The 22,333-nt window shown below is 41.4% G+C and overlaps 1 protein-coding gene across 2 annotated transcripts in view; it reads left to right on the top strand.

Moving 5' to 3' along the window:
- The first annotated feature begins 1,179 nt into the window (after positions 1–1,179).
- Positions 1,180–22,333, top strand: part of pak6 (p21 (RAC1) activated kinase 6) — a 22,817-nt gene continuing 1,663 nt past the window's right edge. Inside the window, exons 1-8 of one of the 2 annotated variants that reach the window (XM_008399466.2) lie at positions 1,180–1,685; positions 13,298–13,545; positions 16,065–16,727; positions 17,468–18,001; positions 19,470–19,603; positions 21,435–21,561; positions 21,654–21,779; positions 21,852–21,986. In XM_008399466.2, coding sequence (XP_008397688.1) covers positions 13,342–13,545; positions 16,065–16,727; positions 17,468–18,001; positions 19,470–19,603; positions 21,435–21,561; positions 21,654–21,779; positions 21,852–21,986 — 1,923 coding nt within the window. In that variant the 5' untranslated portion in view covers positions 1,180–1,685; positions 13,298–13,341. Of the gene's footprint in view, positions 1,686–13,297; positions 13,546–16,062; positions 16,728–17,467; positions 18,002–19,469; positions 19,604–21,434; positions 21,562–21,653; positions 21,780–21,851; positions 21,987–22,333 lie in introns of those variants that run through there. The other variant, XM_017302535.1, reaches the window with a different exon arrangement.

The following is a 22,333-nucleotide window of genomic DNA, read 5'->3' on the forward strand; positions in this document are numbered from 1 at the left end:
TATTACTACATATTTGACACTGTTGGAAGAAAAGCATCCCCAGCTAATAAGGCTGCTACCACCATGTTGCACCATGGATGTTCATGGTGGTGTACAGTGTTAGTTTTCCACCTCTAAGAGTTTTGAATGCAAGTCAAAAGTTCAGTTTTGATCAGTGCACCTTCTTCTACATGTTTGCTGTGTCCCATGAGGTTTGTGGCAAACAGCAAATAAGACCTAATGTAGCGTTGCTTTCAACAACGGCTTCCTCATGTGCAATTTGTGTTGGTCCCAGTAAAATACATTGATGTTTTGTGGTCTTGACATTGCTTAACACTGAAGTGGTTCGAGAGTGTTAAATTATTTTGTAAGGTACGTCTCTGTGGCAACATAGTTGACACATTAGGGGTAAAAGAGACAGAGCGACGGAGACTCTCATACCCCCAGAGGCAAATCTGTCATTGTTATGCAGATTGCTGCACTGTAGGCTTTCTCAGTTGATTTTTCCATTCCTAAGGAGAACCATCGTTATTTCACTTCCTTTACAGGACCCCTTAATATCAAAATGCCACGCACTACATGTATGACCCAAATCCGATTCAGTCTTGAAGGCAGTTTCTGCATGACTTGACCCTAATACATTCTCCTGCTTTGAGGCTTGTTCTTGCTCCTGTATAAATTATTCAGGAATTAATAGTGGAGAAAAAGCGAGCAAGAAAGGATGCTTTACTTCAGAGACGATTGTATGTGTAGGACTTTGGCAGTCTGTTGTGTTTTTATCCACTTGGGAACATTGGACATACAAGAAGCTGTAAGTTATTTTAATGATGGAAGGAGGTTTGGCCAATCACATGCATCCGAAACATTTGACTCCGATGCCATCTGCCATCCCCTGACCCTGCCATCCTAGGGATAATGCATTCAAATGAACAGCAGCTTACTGGGTGAAAGCATCACCCTCTTGTTCTCATGTCACTCATGTTACGTGTGAAGAGGACACAGGGACGGAGATGGAAGGGCGGGAGAGGAGGACGAAAGGTATCCCAGGTGATGAGGTGCAGAAGAGCTCTCCTTTCCTCACTGTTACCGGAAACCGAAAATACACACACACACACGGACACACACACACACAAACAGAGCTATCAGTTCTTTTGCAGACCAATGAGGGAGTGGGAGGAGGGAAAGAAGGAGGGAAGTGATAAAGAGAGAGGGAGGTGGGAGGGTGTGTGTAGAAAGCCAGCAAGCTTGAGAGGGAGAGGAAAAGAAGAAAAGGAGGAGGAGGGATGGATGGAAGGAGCTTCATGATGGGGCCGTGATATTCTCTCCTCACGGACGCTGCCTTTTTCTCTACCATGGCTTTGTCCCAGCTTTGTGCAGCGTCCCCGGGAGGAACCGCCGGCGCACGGTGCAGCACTCAGCCAGGGAGCCGGAGATGAATCAGCCCCAACAAAGAGCCTTTGAGATGGCAACGTGTGCTTCTGCCTGGAGGGAGGAACGCATCAGGCTTTCCCAGGCAAGCGGCAGCCTGCAGCGCGCTCTGGCTTGAGAGCCAGTCCTTCCTCGTCGCTGTGTGTGTGAGTGAGGGAGAAAGAAGGATGGATCTGCTGTGTGTGTGCATATGAGTGTGGATGTAAGGGAGCAAGTGCATAATCGTGCTTCCAATCCCTCCTGGAGGAGTGAGGCTCTCTTCTTTGCTGGACAGCAAGGTAAGAAGAAATGAGTGATTTCCCTTTTTGTTCTCTGACAATTTATCCCCTCCGGAGAGCTGGTTACCCTGTCTCCCCACAACAAGGAGAGAGGGGGGTAAAGGTGGTAAGAGAGAGGAGGGGGAGGGAGAAAAAGGAAAATGAGGGTTAACGTCATTGAGAAGGAGCAAGCTTGTGCATGGATGGCATCGCTGAAGCATCAGCCGTGGTGGAGGGAGACGGAGGTGGAGAGGCTGTGAGAAGAATGTATCGCAGCCAGGTGCAGATGGGCATGGAGGGAAAAAAAGGAGGACGACTGAGGAGGTTGTTTGATGCACCCAGTGATGGATCTAAAAGAGGAGCCTTCACCTTCTGCTCACCCCTCCTCCTCAAAACCCCAACATCCTCTTTCTCCTTCTCCCTCTGCTCTCAGCCTCTAACTCAAGGAATTAGGATGTAGCACAGTGGGATGGATTTCTGAGGGTACCTGAACTTTACGGCTAAAGCTTCTCTAGAAAAATCGGTCACTTTCTGAAACCTGGAGCAAAAAAGGAAGCGGACGTGTTACATGTGTTCAGAACATTTAGAAAACCTGTTGTACAAGAGCTTACATAAACGTGGGAGGCAATGTTTGAACTTTGCTGTGTTCGAATGCAGACTGGAGAAACGAGCAGTTTTCAGTGCTGCAGAAAGTAGCGGAGTCTCTCTATCAGTGTCTTTATTAGATGCTAAGTGTTGAGCAGAAATCAATCTAAGGCTAAGATGTTTTAAAGAAGAGTATGGATTTTTAGTTTCAGTCCAGAGCTCCGAGACCCACACAGGCCACTCACTCTTCCTGACAGTCACAGCATCAAGTTAACTCTTGTACCTTCAAAAAAGTTCACACCGATGCTGGAACTTTTCATATTTTGTCTCATCACAATCACAAACTTCAGTGTATTGCAGTTTTACGTGATAGAATTGAAAGAAAGTGAAATGGAAACTAGTCATTAAAAAAAAAAAAAAAGAAATTTTTACAAATGCAAATCTGAAAAGTGTGGTTTGCAATTTTATTCACCATCCCTGAGTCAATATTTATTATTGTCAAAAATTTACTGCAAGCTTTCCACTGAATGAGGCATTTTTATATGTAGGCATCAAGCAAAATTGATGTGTAAGCAGGAAATCTTTTCACAGTTTACTTTTAATTCTTCCATAAAGATTAGATTTGTAGCATGCACAACTAAAATCCATCCTGCCATCCGACGACTGGGGATCTCTGCAGCTCCTCCAGAGCTACCATGAGCCTCATGGCTGCTTCTCTGATTAATGCTCCCCCTACCCAGTTTAAGAAGTTGGCCATGTTATGTTTTTTTCACTTTCACATGATCATGGTTCAGTAAGACGTCCCAAGCTTGAGATATTGTTTTGTATTCTTACTGTGCTTTAAGCCTCTATTGGGCCTATTTCCCACAGACCTGCCTGGTGTGTTTCGGTCTTCATGATGCTCTTTGTTCCCTACTGTTTTCTTAGGAATCCCAGAGGTCTTCAAAGAACAGTTGAATTTATACTGAAATTAAATTACAAAGAGCTGGACTATAGATATGAGTTAAATGTGTTTTACTTCAACTGGATTTAGGGTCCCCGACCCCACTAAGGGACAAGGGTGTATAGAAAATGGATGGATGGATGGATGGATGGATGGATTTAGGGTCATCATAAAAATAAATAAATTAATTTAAAAAATGCAGGAAAGAATGTAATGTTTTTATTCCACTTCATTCTTACACTTCACTTTGTGTTGGTTTAGTCCATAAAATCCCATTACAATGAAGGTTGTGGTCATAATGCGACGTAACAGTTCAAAGCACATAGCTCCTATTCAAGGCTATATATGCTGTAAAGGTTTATAACCCTGCCTGTCATCTTTGTACGCACAAACCTAGAAACATAAGGCAGGATTTTCTTTGTGACATAGAGATCAAATTGAGCGACTGGGTTTTGCCATCTCTGGTGATGATGAAACTTGAAGTAAAAGCTGTGCAGTTGTGTCTCAGGTGTCTCATTGATATGCAAGAAGGAGAAGGGGAAAGGGTAGAGGAGGAGACAAAGAAGGCCTGTTGCATGCCTGCACACAACTTTGCATCTGCCTCTGAGGGTGGTGTGAACCCTCCAGCATCCTCTGATTTTCTTGGCAGGGTTGCGTCACACTTCTCCTTTTGCTTTATTTTCCATGTGGCCCACAGTAAAAAAGACAGGCAAAGCAAACTGCTGTGCTTGAAGCGGGACACTGACATGACCGGAAGGGATAGCAAGAGGACTTGCAGCGCTTAAGATGTTTTCCAAAAATATTTCTGTCAGTTTCTTGACAAGGAGCACGAGCAGCCTAACATCACCACCGGTCATGATACAACTGGGATAAAAAAAAAAAAAAAGAATGCCGTTAGCCCAAATTAGTCCTGCATGATTTAACTTCCCTCTTTGCATTAAATTAGCACCCATGATGTTCAACAGAGGAGGGCAGCAGCCTTGGTGCAGATTGATGTCATAAAGCTTAAAAAAGTGCTCCGAGCTTCATCCCTTGGAGAGACTTGCTGAAGCCTTAGCTAAAAAAAAAAAAAAAACATAAATCAAAGCTTTCAAAATCTCCTGCACGTACAGTAAAGCTTGCACCAAGTCCCAGTGCATCAATAAATTAGACCCCGGAGAGAAGAGTGGAGCTCGTGCTATTGGTCCGGAGTGATCATACATCTCTATCAACACAGCGTCAACCGTTCAAAACACGAGTAAGAGCCAAGAGCATCTTCAGTCAAAGAGTGCGGGTCTGTGCTGTGGTGTATATGTTATTACTTTACATGCAGAACTGATTTAGCAGTGTATTTTGTTTTGTAATTTGCCAGCATCCAAAGAAGATCTTACAAACACCCTGTGACACTAAAAGTGTTGCTGAGATGGGAGCTGCTGCTTTCACAGCCCATTTATGTCCACAATGTTCGCCGCAGAGAGCAGCAAACATGTTTTCTTGTCCATATCCTCATCTTGGGGAATCAGTCCCATTATGTCAGATGACAGAATGATGTATGCAGTCTGCGTGGATGCCTCTGTATTGTCCTGAAATCTCCCCCTTCCCCCGCACCCCCTCCCGTGGCCTGTTTACTGCAGAGGAGCTGATAAAAATGGTTATATCCTCGAAAGGAGGATATACACTGATCCAAAAGGAACATTTCATACAACTGGCTTTTTTCATTATGCCATTCCTCTTACTCTTGTCAATAGGAACAGAAAAACTGTGTGAGTTGGACAGAAATGTTGGAGTTTACAAAATTTTTCCAATCCTCAGGCTGTCATTTGTTAATTCGAAAAAATTAGTCATACAAGTCTAATTTGGGTCGTACACATTTTTTGTGACATTTATTTTTTATAAACTTTTTTCACAGGAGAAAAATAGACAAAAATGGGAAATATTTTGGGAGAAAAGCACACCTAAATCACTCCTACTCCAACTTCGCACCTTAGTATAAAGGCTTCTACACAGCTTCTACATGTGGAATCCTCGCGTCCTCCTCCTCCCCTCTCACCTCCAAGCATTATTGTGTTGTTTCAACCATAACAAGGGGGTTCCGACTCGTCCTACTTGCTTGGAAAGCCAACTTGAACTCCAGCCAAATATCACCAGAATTTCCCTCTTTTCCGTTTCATTTGACCTTTCTTATTTCTGCATGGTTTGTATGAGCAAACACAATAAAACTCACACTTTATTAACAAATTATAAGAGAACACAAATATTGGAGGGAGATGAAATCCAGTCATTCAGTCATTTGATAAAATTGGACGAGTCAAAGAAGCAGCCAGATCTATATCTGTGGAAAACACGATTTTACTTCCATTTGAGAGCCACATTTAAACTGAGCACTGTGTTCAGCTGTAAAGGTAATCATGAAAAGATGGGTTTTAGGGGTTCTTTGGTGTATTTTATGCAATATCTGCACAAAGATTACACAGGAGGATTTGCTTTTGTTTGTTTTTTCTTTGTCATTTGGTTGTGTACTGCTTGCCTTTTCTAATTTAAATTCCATAAACACGATTTGCTCTGTTTAAGAAAATGAGAATTACTCAAGAAGAGGTGAGCCTCTGGCCGCCATAAAGGGACAGATGATTAGCATGAACATCTTGTGGAGACATTAAATATTAAGCCAAATTTGTTCTTAGGAAAAATGAACATGCATTTATATGTAGATATATTCACTCAAAACCTGGTCAATGCTCCTTTGAGATACATTTCTGAATTAATGTGTTGTGGGATGGAGATGGTGAGTCTGAGGGTATCTTGAGGTGTTGGAGAAACCCAGGTGACTTTAATAACAGCTTTCCTCTCTTCTGCAGTTCATCTGGACTTCAGGTCAAGTCAGGTTTTTAGTCATTCAGCCAGAGGGATAAGATGGTTTTTAAATCAGGTATGAGTAGTATTTGCAGTATAGAGTGTTCTCAAGTCTTGCTAGCGCCTTTTTCTGCAATTCTTATTCCTCCCACTCAACTTTCCATTCACTAAATGTTCAGATGCAGAGCTTCGTGAACACCCAGCCTCTTTAGCAGAGAGCTTCCATGATGCATCCTCCTTCTGGAGGGTGTAAATGGGTGTTTGATGGACAACAAACATCAAAGTTCAGCACCTAACCGAAATGCCTAGACCTGCTTTCCCCTGAGCCAAGCAAGTTAGAGAATGCATGCCATTCTCCAGCATTTCACATATTCCTCGCACTTTGTCATGCACGACATGCAGCATCAGCCCACTAACATGAAATATAAATGGCGGCATCATGTTATTTTATGTCGCTGAATGGAGTGTATTTCATCACGAGCAGTCTGCCGTCCTTCAACAGTCATCCCATGTCTCTCTAGAGGAGACTTCAAAAAGAAATGAGACGTAAATCATAAAACAGTCCCATTGCCTTGTCCGGTCACGTCCTGCATTCTGTACCTTTTTATGTCCTCACATGAATCTGTGTGCATTAGAAAGCTCAAGAAAGAGATGACCATTGAAGACCTCCCTGCTCCCCCCACCCCCAATCCTCTCCTTTAGAGGCAGGCTTATTACACTCAAAGGGTAAAACGGTCATCTTAATGAAGGTGACAGAAGAGCCCTCCACACTGCATCACGCAGTCCAAAAACAGCAGTTCAGGACTTTTCCTGTGAAATCCTGTAGCTGCAACCCTCTGTGAGTCGCTATAGCAGCTGGATTGTTCTTATAGATGCATTTAGAGAAACAAAAAAGAGGATTACCTCATCTCCCACCGTCGCCCACCCTCACCTCACTATTTGACATGAATCCTGCGTGTCTGATGCTGGAGAGGATGGGGCAGGGGGGGCGGAGGGGCGATCAGTTCTAAAATTAGATTACTGAAAAACCAAACCAAAAATACCAAGCCCGCAAGCACAGGCACCTGCACATTCGCTGCATTTCTCTACACGCATGCCAGCATGAGGGAAAAAAAGCAGAAATCAGGGCAAATAGGGAGTGGGGAAAAAAAAAATCATTCAACTGAGCTGGGAGCACTAACGTTGAGCAAATCCAATATCTCTCTTATCTCTCAATCCCCTCCCACTCAACCACAACTCCCGCTCGGGGTGATTTGAACATGAGAGGAAAGCAAGTGTGCCCCCTGTTCTTTTGTCATGATGCAAACAGGAAGCATATGGATTGCATGGCTGACTTTCTGCATGGCATGAAAGGCCAAGCTGCTGTTCTGGATGAAGAAGCTCCATCCAGTCTCGGGTAAGGTTGTGACTGCATCCTCCTCTGAGCTCTGAGATTGGGATGGGATTAAGTAATGACACTCTGGAGAGGAGAATTGTCTGGCTGCATGTTTTCCCCATGATTTCAATAGGTTATGGTTTTTTTAAACACATTTTGTTTCATTAAGTTTTGCTCTCTTTTTTTTTATTTTTCAATGTTTATTACATCCTTCGACAATGAAACATACAGTGAAACCAATATTGACAATATCAGCACTGTAAAGAATACAACATTAAGTAATTATACAGAGAAGAACTTAGCTCTCTGTATAGGTAGGGATATTTTGGCCCTTCCAGTGTCTTAATATAATTCGTCTTGCTGTGGTGAGTGCTATTTTTAACCAGTGTTTTTTCAGTTTCTATTTGAACCTTGTAGTCTAAGAAATTAAGGAGTCCCAATGTAGGTGTCAGGAGTAAGTTTGAGTTAAGGATGCTGTTGATTTTTCCCATAACCTTCTGCCAATAAGAAGTTAGAATCAGACACGTGAGGAACATATGAAGCAAGTTTCCTGGACTTTGTTTACATCGCCAGCAAATATCAGAGCTACTTATCTTAGCTCTAAATAGTTTGACTGGTGTCCAATACAAACGATTCAGAATTTTGAACTGTATCAATTTGGAGCGCGCATCTCTCATGGGTTTCAACATTTGTTTGACTATTATACCCCACTGCTCCTCTGTGAACTTTTTGTTTAGTTCTGATTCCCATACCTTTTTAAGTCCTGTATTAATGTTGCAATTTTTCTCAATCAGGAAGTTATAGTAGATGTGACTTACTCGTCTTGGGAAGTTTTTCAGTTTATTTAACATATTGTATATTGGTCATTCCATGGGTATATTTCCCTCAAGTTTCTTTAATTTTGAGAGGCAGTCCTTTATTTGTAGGAACTTCCAGAAATCTTTATGGTGTAGATTGTATAATTCTTGAAGTTTTTGAAATGACAGTAAGTCACCATTTTGGAAGAAGCAGTTTATACTATCAATCCCTTTTGTATGCCAGCTCCTCCAAAAGATCGTTTTCCCCTCTATTTTTATTTTTGGGTTATTCCACACTGAGGCATTTCCTTGAATGAAGGGACAAGCATTTGCTTTTTTATGTAAGTGCTGCCAAACGTTTTTAGAGTGGATCATAATTGGATTGGATTTAACTCCATCATTTGGATGTTGTGATAGATAATCAAAAGCTTTGAATGGAGTAGTTACTTCACCTTCCAAGTTTACCCACATAGGACTACCATGGTTCTTTAACATAAGTGATCTTATTTGTGCATTTACTGTATAAAAGCTTCCTAATAAAGTTGCATATTAGGTAGTCGTAATCCTCCGTATTCTATTTTAGCTTGGAGTTTTATGGCAGACATTTTAGGCTTTTTTCCCTCCTAAATAAAGTTGTTTATCATTTTGTCCAGGGTCTTAAATAAAGAGTGTGGTATTTTAAGTGGCAGTAAAGTAAAAAGGTAATTTAATTTTGGTGTAATAATCATTTTAATGGCCTGGACTCTACCCCACAGCGATATTTGTAGTTTGTCCCACCCCTTTAAACACAAGTTTATCTTATTTATAACCGGTTCAAAGTTATCTAAAATAATATTTTCTAGGCCCGGGTTCAGCAATACGCCTAGGTATTTAAGTTTTTTGGTACCCACCGAAAATTCCACTTTTGTATGTGGCTTTTATAACAAAATTTTGATAGAGGCATTACTTCACATTTAGACCAGTTGATCTTGTAGCCGGATAATTCAGAATAATTATTGATCAAATCAAGTAAAGGAGGTAGAGATTCCTCAGGGTTCGACAGTAGAAGCAGTACATCATCTGCAAAAATCAACATTTTGTTGTCTAGTCCGCCCATGTTTTGCTTTTTTCAAGTAGAGTTGGAATCAAATGTTTGAATAAAAAGACATAACCCTTTTCACTCTGTATTTTCTCTCGTATGTCTTTTTTTTTTCCAGTACCTTCAGACCGTTTCATACAGTTCCTTACTTTTGACTTTAAAACTGTATGAAATGGGTCATATCTCTAACCATTATTCAGCATACTTTTCACAATAATTGCTTGAATTTTGGCCCATTCCTCCTGACAGAACTGCCGTACCCGAGTCAGATTTGTAAACAACCTCACTATAGCACACACTTTTCCAAGTCTGCCAAAATTATCTGTGGAACTGAAATTATGAATTTGTAATGGTGGCTTCAAATCTTTTGCTTTGTTTCATTAAAGCCTCTTTGAACATAATTTGTCGATATGCTTTGGCGCTTTGCTCATTTGAAAACATCCATTTGGGTCAAGCTTAAACTTCATGTCTGATTTCTTGAGATCTTGTCTCTTTTGTTTCCTCATTCTGTCATTTCCTCGTGATGGCAGCTATTTCTCATGGAGCAAAACACCCCACAACTTCACAGTTGCGATGGTATTTTCAGGGTTGTAAGCAAGGACGCAAGATGGTAATTTCCTCATCCCACAAGACATTTCTCTATTTCTCATTTTTCGTTTCAAAGTTTTGAATCCGAAAACAATCTGAAAACATAGCAACATTTTTGGAATGACCTCATCCTCTCTGGCTCTTCACATCCCTGACAGCAGCCAGCTGACTATTGCCTCTACACTTTGATTGCTCCAAGACAAGCCACTGAGGCATAGGGTCAAGTCCCAGCAGTTTTAGAGGAGATGTGACCAGAAAACCAGATCGTACTCTGTGTACATTTGCCCCTGTGCATACACATTACCCTGGAAATCAATAGGAAACTGTTATCAAGACCATCATGGGCTCAGCAGAGTCTGAGAGGTCATAATAAGGCTAGCTGCATGTGATTAAACCTTGTAAATCAATAAGTGCATCAACTTTTGGAGTGATTTTGCCCTGTTGGCAATAAATGTGTGTATGTGTGAGTCTGTTCCCTAGGTTGTTAGGTTTCTACTCACTTTTCAGAGATTAGACACTTTGATTGTGCCCGATTCGCTTCCAGTTTGAACTGATGATTACTTGGTGAGGGACCATAAAGCCCCCATCCCCCATTTGCTTCTGTGTCATCATTTTTGCTGGCAAGGAAAGACTTTGCGCTGCATTTCACTCTCAAGTAAATCATGATTGATCGGCTTTTAGGGCAATTCATGAATGTAAAACTGTAAATATCAGTTAGGTCAGTGCCAAAATCTGAACAGATATCTGCAGTGCTTATATCCACTCGTCATTGGTAATGTGCAGCTGTCGACTTGGAGATTCCAAACGGCAAAGTTTTATGGTCAAAGAGGCAAACAGTGAACTGTTTGCTCACAATCATTAAATTATGTTTGTCATGTTCATCACATATATACAGATGATGAATCTACGTAAATTTTAAGTAGATGGCTTGATGCTTTTTAGCAGATGAGATAAAGTAAGTTTCAGTTTTGCAGCTTGTTATTGTAAAAAGGGCCACAACTGTCTGTGGCTGCAGGATGCTTTCAGGGCTGCCTGTAATTTCAGTCCCAAATGTTCTCTCCCTACACCATAATGTCCCTGTCAGATAGGATTAGGGTCTTTCCCAGTGCCACGGTATGTACGCAAGGAGAGAGTGATACATTTATGCAACACTTAGCATATTAGTCGAGTGATTGAATTATCCTTGGAGAGGGACACATACTTCCAAGAACCCCCTTCCTGCACTGAGCTCATGTGACCGGTGGGCCTGACCTCATTGCGACGCGGCAGGCCGAGTGGCTCGGGTTAGTCACTGGCGCATCTCCTAACAGGCAGCGTTGATATCGTTTAGAGCCATGCTGGTCTCAGGGATGGAGGTGAAGGGAGGAAAGGCTGGCGAGCGTGATTGCCTGCTGGGTCACAGAGGGTTGCAAAACTCATTTTCTCAGCTCCCACCACTTCACAGTGCATGGTGGGAGATTATCAGATAAACTCAGGGCACCTTGAAGGCCTCTGTTTTTGCCACATTATTGCTGGTTAAATTCTACATGGACAAGTTTCTGTCTCCAGGTCATGTTGACACAAGGTTATTGTGCTGGAATGATTCCGTTTCGCAGGAGGGGTAGTTATTGTTATTGTTGACTTCTAAATATTTCATAGTTTGACGCAACGCTGATTGCAGGCAGAAGCGATTTAAAGTTAGATACTTCTGATGGCCTTTTGATGTTGACTTCAGTAAAGTCTGACGCATTCACCAGCAACATCAGGAGTCACAAAAGTAAACTAAAACCTCATAAACTTGAAACAAGTACTTGTACATTACATTACTTCTAGTCTACTGACTGGAAGTGAGCTATACTAGTGGAAACATGCGAAAAACTGGTCAGCATGGCTTTGACAGCTGTACACACAAGGAGTCTTCCATGGATTAATATCCATTATCATTTTTAATACCCCATCTTAAATAAGATTTGACAGTACTTCTGAGATCTTCTGTGAGGTGCAGGCAATCTTAAAGAAGGGCTTCGGACCTCTGAGCAACAGCTCTTTTCTTTTTTCCACTGTCCAGGTAGGATCATTGTCTCTGGTTCAGGAGGGGCTTAAGGGATGCAACAGTTGTATCCCATGACATGAATACATCTGTTTGTGTTGGCTGTTGAAGCACTGATGATGTCAGCTGCAATGCACAGCTTATGGGTCTCCCTCAAACTCTAGGAATTTGAGTTCTGCTTCAAAATCCTCTCGAAGCTGCTGTTGTCCATGTTGTCAGAGAATACTTTTTCTCACCATCTGTATGACTGGAGACATCACTGAGCTGCCAGATTCTTTTGCAATAACCTTTTATTGCTAATTCTTTTTTATTGCGATGCAACTGTCAGTGACGAGTAAATGCTGTACACATAAAATCTCTTGTTGTAGTGATCTTATTCATCTGTGTGGTTTGTTTTTTCTTCCTAACACTGAAGCTCATAACTTCATTGTCTGGACAGTATTTACTAGCCCCTTTAAGTTTATAGCTAAAATATTCAGAGAAAGCATAAACTGAAATCAAGAGAAAATGTTTCATAAGTATTGCTAAATCTGTTAAAGAAGGGATTTTTCCAGCTAATAGTCTGCAGAGGACATCTGCCTGCATCGCTGGCTGGGACATCCTCTACAGTATGATCTGCATAAGACAGCATTAATATTTACATAGGACTAAAGCATGAGTAATTATCTCCCTGTACAGCTTCGAAGCTTAGGAAATGTGTTGTAATGTAATTGAATTAGTTCCCTCCATTTAAAAATAAAATAAAGCTGAACACACAGCAAACCTGAGTTAGCTGCTCAGCGTGCTCATCCACAAATTAACTGGCTACCTCGCCGCAATCAAGGGCAACACGAGCTACTAATTAGGATAGGATATGAAAGGCTTAAAGAGGAGTTTAAAGATATCCTTATATAGTATGATTGTATTTGTATAAGCATGTGTGTAAGAATGAGTTTGAGCTTGTGTGTTGCCTCCTTAATGCTCCGAAAGCCTGTGGGCACCGGCCAGCCCGGCCGCGTGTTCGTCTGCAAAAGGGCAGAGAGAATGAATAAGCCCTAATTGACCAGATATCCTTCATTAAACATGTGCTCACAAATTCATCCACTCTCCCTGGAGCTGTTTTCACTCTAAGAAGCTTGTGACAGCCTTTAAGGCAATGGGAATGTAGGACATTCACATGTCTCACATGCAAGACGTCCACAGGACAGAGGAGCAGAGGAGCCATTGGAATTACCTCCATGTGGTGGAGATTTTATTTGAATACACCTAAGCAGAAAACTGAGAATAAAGGGGAGTGGAAACATGTCTTCAACCACACAGGTTGGAGAGATTTGCTTATATTCAAAGGACAAGATTACAGTTATTTGATGGTGTGCCGCCTGCACACAGCTGAGTAGTTTCTTCACTACTTATTGCTTCTTTCTCTTCAGGGACACACTGAAGGAGGTAGGCTGCCTCTCTTTTGGACCTGAGGATGTTCCGCAAGAAGAAAAAGAAGAGGCCTGAGATATCAGCGCCGAAAAACTTCGAGCACCGTGTTCACACCTCTTTCGATGCCAAGAGGGGCTGCTTCGTGGGCCTGCCGACGCAATGGCAGAGCCTGATAGAAAACCTGCGGAGGCCCAGACCTATGGTGGACCCCTCTCGGATCACAGAGGTGGAACTGAGGCCAAAAAAGGTATGCCGCACCTTCACTTTCAGTAAAATTAATTTTAATCGACTTTTCACTGTTTTATCCGCACAAATGTTGCTCATTAAAAAGTTCTGTTGCTAGCTGCATCACTGCGGGAGAGTATTTTCTGCGCTGCAGAGCTATTCTGCTGTCTCAGACAATCCCATAATACTCTGATGACAACGTGGAATGACTGCTCCCCTTCCCTTGTTTTTTCTTCCTTCTCTATCACAAGGCTGCGCTAATGACCCTGCTGCGTACGCTGGCTGCACAATGTTGAAATCCTCATGGGGGAACACAAGATTTATTACCACATGCAGGCGATTAATAACAGTATAAGGTGCTTTCCCACAAACGTCATCAAATAAAGAAGGGATAAAAAGTGCAGGTACTGCAAATGGAAATGCCTGTGAGTGATCCAGTCTGCAAATCTCAGGATTTCTGTGCTTCACAAAGTGTTTGGGTTGATAGTTTTATGGGCCTCCTAAAAAATAAAAAGCACTGCGATGTGGCGGCGATTAGTGCTGTGCAACATGAGAACCACTGTGTCAGCGTTTGGATCGGACTTGTAGTTGTGTTTTTTTTTTTTTTACCTTCCTCACCGATATCTGTGCAAGACCCCTTCGAATGAGGAATCCTGTAAACAACACAAACCACAAATTAAAGTAGCTTTGTCTGCTTTCACCACAAAGCAGTACCTAAGGTGAAGGTAAAGAATCTTAGTCTCTTCAATAAGTTTGCACAATGTTCCATAAACTATTCTCGATTGTTCTCTAACACACCGCTGACAGAACGGCTGAATTTATACTGATATTCAAATACGCAGAGGTGGAATTTGTTCACTAATTAGGTAACTCATGAAGTCAGCTGGTTGCAGTTGAACAGTAGAACAGAGGTGGATACTGAACCTCTACACTTTCCTGACTTTCATTGGTGTAAGGAGATACAGTCATGTTCATAAAATTAGAGTTGATGTTCCAATGAGGCTTGTTCACAGATTAAAAGAATCTTTTGAAAATAACATCCGTTATGAAAGCACTAAATATGTGATTTCCTAATTGTAAAAGGTGTGTCTTTATCATATTTAAGTGGAAAATCATCATGACTAACAGCACAAAAGCTTGAAAACTCTGGTTTGTGTGTAATTAAACTAGTTGATGTGTTTCATTTAGTGAATTAAGATACTGAAATTACCTTTCGATAATACTTTTATTTCTTCAACATGACTCTAGGTAATTATGTGTCGTTCCCCTACATTATCCCAATTATGTGCTAGTTTATTATGATCTAGAACAAAATGAAACACATTGAGCTTTGGGTTAATAAAAATTTGACAGTTTTTTTTACAAAGCACTGTGATAAAGAAAATATTGCATAATATAGTTCATGTTTTTTCCCCATGTTTTAATAGTAAATATATATGAAAAAGTATAATAGCTCACCAAGGCAATTATCCCCAGCCTATGATAGAGATTCTACAAAAGGTGAGATGAGGACTAACCTCTACTCTACCCCCTCTGTGTGAATATAATAGCTTTGAGCCAGAGAAACTGGAGAGGCTGTTGACTGACTGTAGACTGAACATGACTCTGCTATGAGACTGACTATCAAGGCGCCATGCACACTGTATGCATGTTTCTGGCAAACCAGCTGATGTTTGCCTGATGATTTTATGTTGAGGCAAGTTTGGGCCCTTTGCAAGCCTACCAACTTATTCATACCTCTTTAAGAAGAATTAGAGCAGTAAGCTCTCATTTATCAAAACACAGTGCAATGCACAATAACTCTAGTTTGACTTTATTGAACTTATTGAACGTAGTGCATAACTCCTGTGCATAACTGAGGGTGAGGATGAAAATTATGTATGTTTCCCATATTTTCTTTACAACGCTAACACCCCTGAATAAAATTCAGTGCTATCAGTTTCTTTTTAGAAATCTCCTAATCAGTAAATATTTCTCAGTGTATTTAAATCACAGGATAAATCCAGCTCTTGTGGAGAAGTTTAAAGGTAAGGGAGGTTAAAACGATATCTGGTGAATCCATGATTTGAAAATGAAAAGTGCATGGCTCAGGGTGCTGATTTAAAGTGTGCAACCTGATTTTTATTAATACAAAATGTTGAAAACTGAATAATTTTTCTTACACTTCATAATTATGCACTACTTTGTACTGGTCTCTTCCCAAAATCCATTTATGTTTATATGTATTAATAGGACAATATGCAAAAACATAAAATAGGTCTGAATGCATTTTCTATATACCGGAGGAGCTGCTGTAAAATCTGTTTCTCTGCTTGTTATATTTGTCAGCAGACTGTCAAGAATAAACCACCAGGGAAAAGAACTAAAGTCACTGTCTTTGAAAAATGACAGAAATGTCCTTTACACATTCCCACGTCTAAATTTAACTTGCCTCAGAGCAATTATTATGCCACTTTTATCATCCCTTTTGCTCTGAAGTCTCTCGGTAATGTAATCATGTCGTGCAGATTGTGATGAAGATAACTACCTTTTCTCTTCCAGACCATTGTGCGCGGGAGCATGGTCGGTCACGGAGAATACATCTCTGCCATGATCAACGACATGAGCCGCCTGTCCGTGACCAGCTCCAACTCTTTGCGGAAGAGCAGCCCCTCGGCCAGGAAGAGGGCCCAGTCCCTGGGAAGGCTGGGAGAGGTAAACGAAGGGGATGGTTACCAGTATGAGGGCCTGACCCAGGACGACGAGGACGACATGGATGAAGGTCAGGATCACTGGAGGGACAAGGGCAGGAACATTCACAGTGAAACCAACACCCCCTACCTGGGAATGAAGAAGAGCATCACTCTGCAGCCCAATGGAATCTTGCCAAAAGCCAAATCGACCTATGAGGTCGGTGTCGGCTCAGTGGAGGGGCCCTCGCAGCCTCCTCCACCTCAGAACATCCCAGCACCGAGTCATGGACCATATCTGAGCGGAGAGCTGGGAAGTCCTCAGGAAAGGCTGATATGGAAAAGAGATTTCCAGCTTCCCAGAGGAATGCCACCAAATCAGAGACCTGTAGCATGTTTTTACAGCCCTGCTGTGGCTCTCCAGCAGCTCCACAGCGATCAAGGGAACATCGGACCGGAGCTCCGACCCAATCTACCCATGTACATGCACGCACAGAACAGCCCAGGGAGGCCATTCTCCTCCTATGACCTAAAAGTAAGCACATCTTTGCAAAGACTATAAATTATTCATTGATCACATAATTTATGCATATTTTTGATGCTGAGTATATATCAGAATATTATGCATGTATTAAGATGTTTTTCTTGAATTGAAAAAAGAGCCATTTTAATGGTTAATTTGTAGAACTTTCACCAGCTAGCTTATTCAGCCTGTGTATCAAATAATAACCACAAACAATATTTTTGTAGATATTTTCATTGACTGCTTTAAAAAAAAACAGCAAAAGAAAAAAAATTCAAATATCCCGTGTTTTTCTTTTTTTCTAAATGACTCATAAAGTCAAGTATGCATAATTTCTCAACTAAAAAGATAAGCACTCAGGAATCATCACAAATTTTCAAACTCTACCACTTTTTTCATGTATTTGCATTTGCATACAGACGATGAAGAGGTTGAGATCTCAGAAATGCCCATGTCAAAAACACCTGTGACTTAGCCCCTTTTACTAAATATGATTGTGACTTTGGGTATTTTATTGAGCCCAGTGTTAAGAAATTAAATGTGGGCTTAAGTGCTTGTGAGGTTGTAAATGCTGCCGTGTTCTCCTTGAGAGTCTTAAAGCCATATCGTAGCATCTTAACATGATTAATATCGGTGAAGTGGATGCAGAGTGAAAATGGCGGGCCTGATTTACATCCAGGTTTAAAGTGGACAGTGATTCCCCGGCAGGCGGCCAACACCCTTTCAGCTGCCTCTCTTCTCTTGTCATGCAGGCAGAGTCGTCGGTGAGATACCACTCCGGTTTCCTGCCGACCGGCACCAGCAGTCCTCTTGTAGGAGGCATTAGACCTCAACGTATGGTGCGCTCCTCGGCAAGCTACACATTAGGCTTGTCTCCCAATATGGGGCTGCGGCCTGGTGTACCAGACCCCTTCCTCAGGCACTCTGGATGCCCGAACCCCCCTTACCCCCGGCAGGACAGCCCATCTCAACCTCGACCTTCACCCACGGGCTCATTAGCCACCAGTCCTCCAGGAACCTGCTCCCCTGCTTTCAGACCGCCTCAGCATCCTGCACCTCGACCGCCCCCTGACCCTCCCAAGGTGACGCATGAACAGTTCAAAGCAGCCCTGCAGATGGTGGTGGATAAGGGCGACCCACGGACTTATCTGGAGAACTTTGTGAAGATCGGGGAGGGCTCCACAGGGGTGGTGTGTATCGCTACAGAAAAGCACACTGGAAGACAAGTTGCTGTGAAGATGATGGACCTGCGGCGGCAGCAGAGGAGGGAGCTGCTCTTTAATGAGGTACAGAGATCAAGATAGATCTCACAAGGGGATCTACATGTACAGGCATTGATACCTTAAATCTTTTCACATTTTGTCATGTTACAAACCAAATTTCAACAATTTCAACAAGTGTTTCTTACATGACAGACCCAAAGCGGCGCATAATTGTAAAGAGAAAAGGGAAGAATGGGATTTCAAAAATATTTTACCAATAAAAGTCTATTATTAAAATAGACCTAGTCTGAAACCAATATGTAAAGTCCAATGTAAGCAATTATCTTAAGAATTAGTATATAGAGCCTATATACTACTTGTACACAGAGCACACCATAAGTGTCAGGGATAAAGTTGCTGAGAAGTTATAGGCGTTATAGATTATATGCCAAGCTTCAAACATCTAACAGAGCACTGTCCTTAATCTGAAAATGGAAGTATGGCATAAGTGCAAGCCTATGAGACAAGGCTTGTTTACCTAATCTGAGAGACTAAGCAAGGAAAACATTAACCACAAAAGCAGCCAGCAGGGCCATAGTAACACTGGAGGGTCAACTGAGGCCTACATTTACTTGACTGAACTTTTATGCTGACAGACATGCAGGGTGTAATATGTGGAGGAAAACTAAGGCTGCACCATGCAGCAGTAGTTACAATGCTTTTTCTTCAGCAGGAACTGGGAAGCTTGTCAAAGTTAACAAACTAATGACAGAGCTAAAGACAGAGCTAATTCCACAAGAAAATCTACTAGGAGTTTCAAAAGTCTTGAGCTATGACAAGGAAAAAGCTTGCAGCCAATGGTTTTAATCAAAGCATATATATTCATTCTTCACTGATCATCTCCATCCAATCTGACTGACCTCTATTTAGACCAAAGGGTGCAAAGTTAGTAGAAACATACTCAAAAAGACATGGCAATGAAAGGTAGTTCTAGAAAAACAGGAGCAAGATAACATAAAAAAATTCTGATAAAATATTCTGAGGTTTGTATTGCAACATGACAAACTGTGACAAAGTTCAAAGCACTAAGATGCATGGCACTGTATTTTATATTCACAGGAAACCACAATGGGGCTCTCCTTATGAATTTCTCTAAAGCATCGTCATTTTTGTAATGCTTAAAAATTATTTTTGATCAATGGTCCTTTTGACTTACCACTGCCTAAAGTTTTTCTCTGAACCTGTTACTTCACTTATGTTTGGTTAAGTCTGTAGATTTACTCAAATAAGGAAAGTCAGCAAGTGGAGGACATGAAACAGTAATAGGCTATTAATATAAAAAACATTTGTCATTTGAGAGATAGGGAAATCAGATCGGGCAAAGAGCCTGCAGCATTTTTGAAGTTGACCACTTTCATTGAACTATTTCATTCATGTACCCCAAACCATTTACTGGACTAACTCAGAATTGCTGGGCACCAAGGTCTTTATGCCACAAAAATAAAAGCGAACATAATGGTTTGTAGCTTTATGACATATATTTTCGCTGCAGGTGGTGATCATGAGGGACTATCAGCACAAGAACGTGGTGGAGATGTTCAAGTCTGCCCTCGTGGAAGAGGAGCTGTGGGTCATCATGGAGTACCTGCAAGGAGGAGCCCTGACCAACATCGTGTCTGAAACCAGGTACAAAAAAAAAGCAGCAAAACTTTGGGTTCCGCTTTACAACTCATAGTCAGTGACATGAACAGCCACAAGGGGGCGGTGTAGTATCAACTGAAGAGTGATCGGTTTTCATCCAAACAGCATGTCTACTGCCTTTCAGTGCCTTTCTCCCTCTGGAGAAAAAAAAGACAGTAAAGCATTTGTAATTTTTGAATACTACCTTCAGTCTGTTCTAGGTAGACATTTGAGACATCTGTTACTCCTTTTATATTATAACACCCACACACCAGGAAATTAAATTGTGAAAGTTAATGTGTTTTGAGCAGTAGTCTTTCTTTTTCTCATTTCAGGTGATGAACCCTGGATTAGTTCAGTTTAATAAGGACATGCGTTGTTTTTTTTCCCCTCAGGTCACATGACATAAAATCTGACACCAGATTGAGTAGGTGTAGGAGTAGGAGTAGGCAGAGCAATTAAAAAGAAGAGTGTGTTTTTTTCTTCATTTGCTACACATTAGCAGAATGAAGTATAATACTTTGTTGTCGTTGGATAAGAAGCTTGTATCTTCTGGGTTCCTGACTTCCTCATATCTTGCTACATGAAGAGGTTTTGCAAACATATTCACACTCTTAACAATTTCACTCCAATCACAACCCCAAACATGGATGTATTTTATATTTTTATTGGGAGATTGTGGTGCGTGATTGTGTTGTGAAGGCAAAATGACAGTTTTTAACTTTTCTTTTTTACAAAAAAGAATCAGAAAAATGTGATGTGGATTTGTAATTAAAGCTTTAGTTATTTTAGAGTGTGTCTCTGTACTATACCTCAGGTTCAATTAGATTTTATGGAGGGTATATTTCAGTATCAGTTTTTTGTCTTGCCACAGATTTTGAGTTGATTTTAGGCCTTGACTTAGGCTTTTGATGTATCCTCTTCTGTATACTTGAAACCTTGTCCTACTTGAAGTTGAACTAGCTTCCCATCGACTTTCACTATCCCCCCTGTCCATTTGGAAGACAAGAGCCTCTCAGGATGATGCTGCCACCACCATGTTTCTCTGGTGTATCAAGGGTGATGTCCACTTGTTTCACCTTCTATAGCTGGTCCCTTGTGGCTGACAATTGTTCACTTTTCTCTTCATGTCAGTTCAGGTGAATGACCATGCTCAAGAAACTCTTCTCATTTTCAGACAATTGTGCAGAACTCAGAAAATTTTAAAGCTTCGGAAATTGCTTCATAATCTAACCCTGCTTTAATATCCCCCATAACTTTATCTTACCTTATGTATATCTTAGTCTTCATGATCCTGCTTGTTCCCTAGTGCTCTCTAACAAACTACTGAGGCCTTCACAGAACAGCTGCATTAGAATTGACTATGCCCCATTTATTCAGGGCTATCATAGTAAAGAGGACTAAAATGAAATTATAAATACTTTAGGGCTTTTTGTTTCCATAAAAAAAATATTTAAAAACATATTTTATTCCCGTTTGACTTTATGTGATACACATGTTGGTCCATCACCCAAAATTCCAGCTAAATACATACAATTTTGGATCAAATGTGCAAAACGTCCAGGTGCACAAATACTATCGCAGACTCTGGAAATGTTTATGTTGCCCTTGTGAAATATCCAAGCCAGACTATATCCGATGAGGAAGAAGCATGTTCATTCGTCATTCTGCTTGTGTGGGAGTTGTTTTTCTGAACCTTGCACCTTTTATCGTTGCTTTTAACGCACAGTGATTCATAAATTTTCAGCTCTCTCGGGCTGTTGTAGCCGGTAATGGGAACGCGTGAAATGCCCATGTAAAGTCAGCCTCGATGTGTGTAAAACTTGTCGTCCTGCAGACTGAGTGAGGAGCAGATTGCCACAGTGTGTGAAGCTGTTCTGCAAGCCCTGGCTTATCTCCATTCACAGGGCGTCATTCACAGAGACATCAAGAGTGACTCGATCCTACTCACGTTAGATGGACGGGTATGACACATACTCATCCCCACCTCCCGCCTGTCCCCTTCCTTTTGATTTCTCGGTTTTGTAAATGTGTAATTTTGTTGGGCTCTCCCCAGGTGAAGCTTTCAGACTTCGGTTTCTGTGCCCAGATCAGTAAGGACATCCCTAAGAGGAAGTCTCTAGTAGGGACGCCTTATTGGATGGCTCCTGAGGTCATATCCAAATCACCATATGGCACAGAGGTGAGGAGAAAACCACTGACGATGAATCTGTGCTGTCAGAGCTTTTACACTATTCGCTTTTGCGCCCACCAGGTTGATGTGTGGTCGATGGGTATCATGGTAGTGGAGATGGTGGACGGAGAGCCCCCATACTTCAGTGAAACGCCTGTAGCAGCAATGAAGAGGCTTAGAGACGAGCCGGCTCCAACCGTTCGAAATGTCAGCCAGGTATTTGAAGAGACTTACATGGAGGTTGTTGTTTACTTAAAGATTAATACTTCAGATACACAGGTACAGATGATACATTTAAAACCAGTCCTACTTTCTTTATGCTTTACGTCTTTTCTTTTAAATGAATCTTGATCCGATTTTTTCCAGGCTTTCTGAATTTTAGGACATTTTTCATTCAGTCTCCAGTTTGGTAGACATCAGAGATGATTCAAAATATTTGCAAATGACAATAAACCTTCATTAATCTTTCCATTTAAGAAAAATACAAGTGAATGTGTGTGTATATATATACATACACACACACACACACACACGCACACACACACACGCACACGCATTATATA

The sequence above is a fragment of the Poecilia reticulata genome, linkage group LG22 (assembly GCF_000633615.1).
Source record: "Poecilia reticulata strain Guanapo linkage group LG22, Guppy_female_1.0+MT, whole genome shotgun sequence".
Classification (NCBI taxonomy): Eukaryota; Metazoa; Chordata; class Actinopteri; order Cyprinodontiformes; family Poeciliidae; genus Poecilia; species Poecilia reticulata.